The 1,392-nt window shown below is 67.7% G+C and overlaps 1 protein-coding gene across 1 annotated transcript; it reads right to left on the bottom strand.

The window, feature by feature from the left end:
- Nucleotides 1–302: 302 nt before the first annotated feature.
- On the bottom strand, nt 303–1,111 carry LOC105561311 (the record flags this gene model as incomplete). The annotated part of the gene is made up of 1 exon (XM_012011181.1): nt 303–1,111. A coding segment is annotated over exon 1 (809 nt), but the record flags the coding sequence as incomplete, so codon positions are not given.
- Between the last annotated feature and the right edge of the window lie 281 nt (nt 1,112–1,392).

The following is a 1,392-nucleotide window of genomic DNA, read 5'->3' as shown; positions in this document are numbered from 1 at the left end:
CGGAGGGGGAGGACAGGGTGAGGGCGGGAGCACGGGCGAGTAACGCCGCCCGGCTCCGCGTCATGGGGGGGGAGGCCGGGGGGGGAAGACGTCCCCCCATCGGCGCCCCCGCCCCCAGACACAACCCCCGCCCCGTCCCCCGCGGCGGGTCTAACAGGCCGAGCCCGGGGAAGTCTTCCCCGAGCCGACGCTGTTGCCGCCGCTGTCGTTGCGCGCGGGGAGGAGGGACTTGTCACCTCCTCTCCCGCTCCGCTGCCTCCTTCTGCGAGATGACCTTCTCGCAGAAGGAGGCAAACGCGTGCCAGGACCTCTCCTCTTCCAGTATCGCGGTGATCACCGCCGGAAAGGAGAGATCCTGCCCCACGATGCGGGTGAGCGCCTCCCGCTCGCGCGCCCACGCCGGACACTCGCCCAGCGTATGCTGGGCGGTGTCGTTTTCGGCCGCACAATGGTGGCAGCCGGAGCTCTGCTCCTTTCCGATACGACTCAGGTAGTGACCAAAGCATCCATGCCCGGTCAACACCTGCGTCATTCGGAAGGACAACCCGCCCCACCCTCTATCGACCCACTGGTCGAGGAGGGGCCCGATTGCACCGACGACGCGGAGCCCCGGGGTGGTGTCCCCCGAGGCCACTAACGCCTCTCGCCACTTGGCGATTGCGCGCCGCCGGTGCTGGAGTCTCCTCCGAGCACGGTGGTTCGCCGTCCATCGAATCGGTCTCCCCCCGGAGTCGCGGCTTTCGAGGAACATATTATAATGTTCCTCTGCCGCGTACTCCGTCGGGGGGAGGCCGGCGATCACCGCCGCCGCGTTGTACGCAACCGTGCGGTAGGCCCTACTAATTCTCGCGGCAATCGGGCGAAAGGCGCGGGCCATGCTGGCTCGCGCGTGCCTCGATGCCGCGAGTTGAGGGGCCCAAACAGGGGCCCCATAGAGCGCTACCGATTTTACGGTATTTGCGTACAACCGGCGCACCTTGCCGTCTGGTCCGCCGAGGTTGGGGAGGAGACGGCCTAGCTTGGCCGCTCGCCCCCATGCCCTCTTCGCGGCACCGGCAAAGTGGCTCCTGAAACTCCATCGGCCGTCGAGAATCAGGCCGAGATACTTCATCTCTTGCCTGATCTCGACGGGGGTTGCACCCACGGTCAGGGTGAGTCCCTCGGGTGGCGGGCCGTGCGTCCCATCGTGGAACAGCACGGCCTCGGTCTTAACGGTTGCCACCTCGAGGCCCAGACCGCGGATGGAGCCAACGATTGCTCCGGCTGCCACCTCTCCACGAGAGATGGCCTCCCCCCAGTCGCGGCCCCCGGCCGTCACGAGTGTGTCGTCTGCGTAGCAGACGACGTGACAGCCGGGGGGGGAGGGGAACACGCAACACCGGGTCGTACCCC

Source organism: Vollenhovia emeryi, unplaced genomic scaffold, assembly GCF_000949405.1.
Source record: "Vollenhovia emeryi isolate VEMERY1.0 unplaced genomic scaffold, V.emery_V1.0 DF945410.1, whole genome shotgun sequence".
In the NCBI taxonomy this organism is placed as follows: domain Eukaryota; kingdom Metazoa; phylum Arthropoda; class Insecta; order Hymenoptera; family Formicidae; genus Vollenhovia; species Vollenhovia emeryi.
Note: the sequence above shows the minus strand (reverse complement) of the source record. Positions and strands in the feature narration are given on the sequence as shown.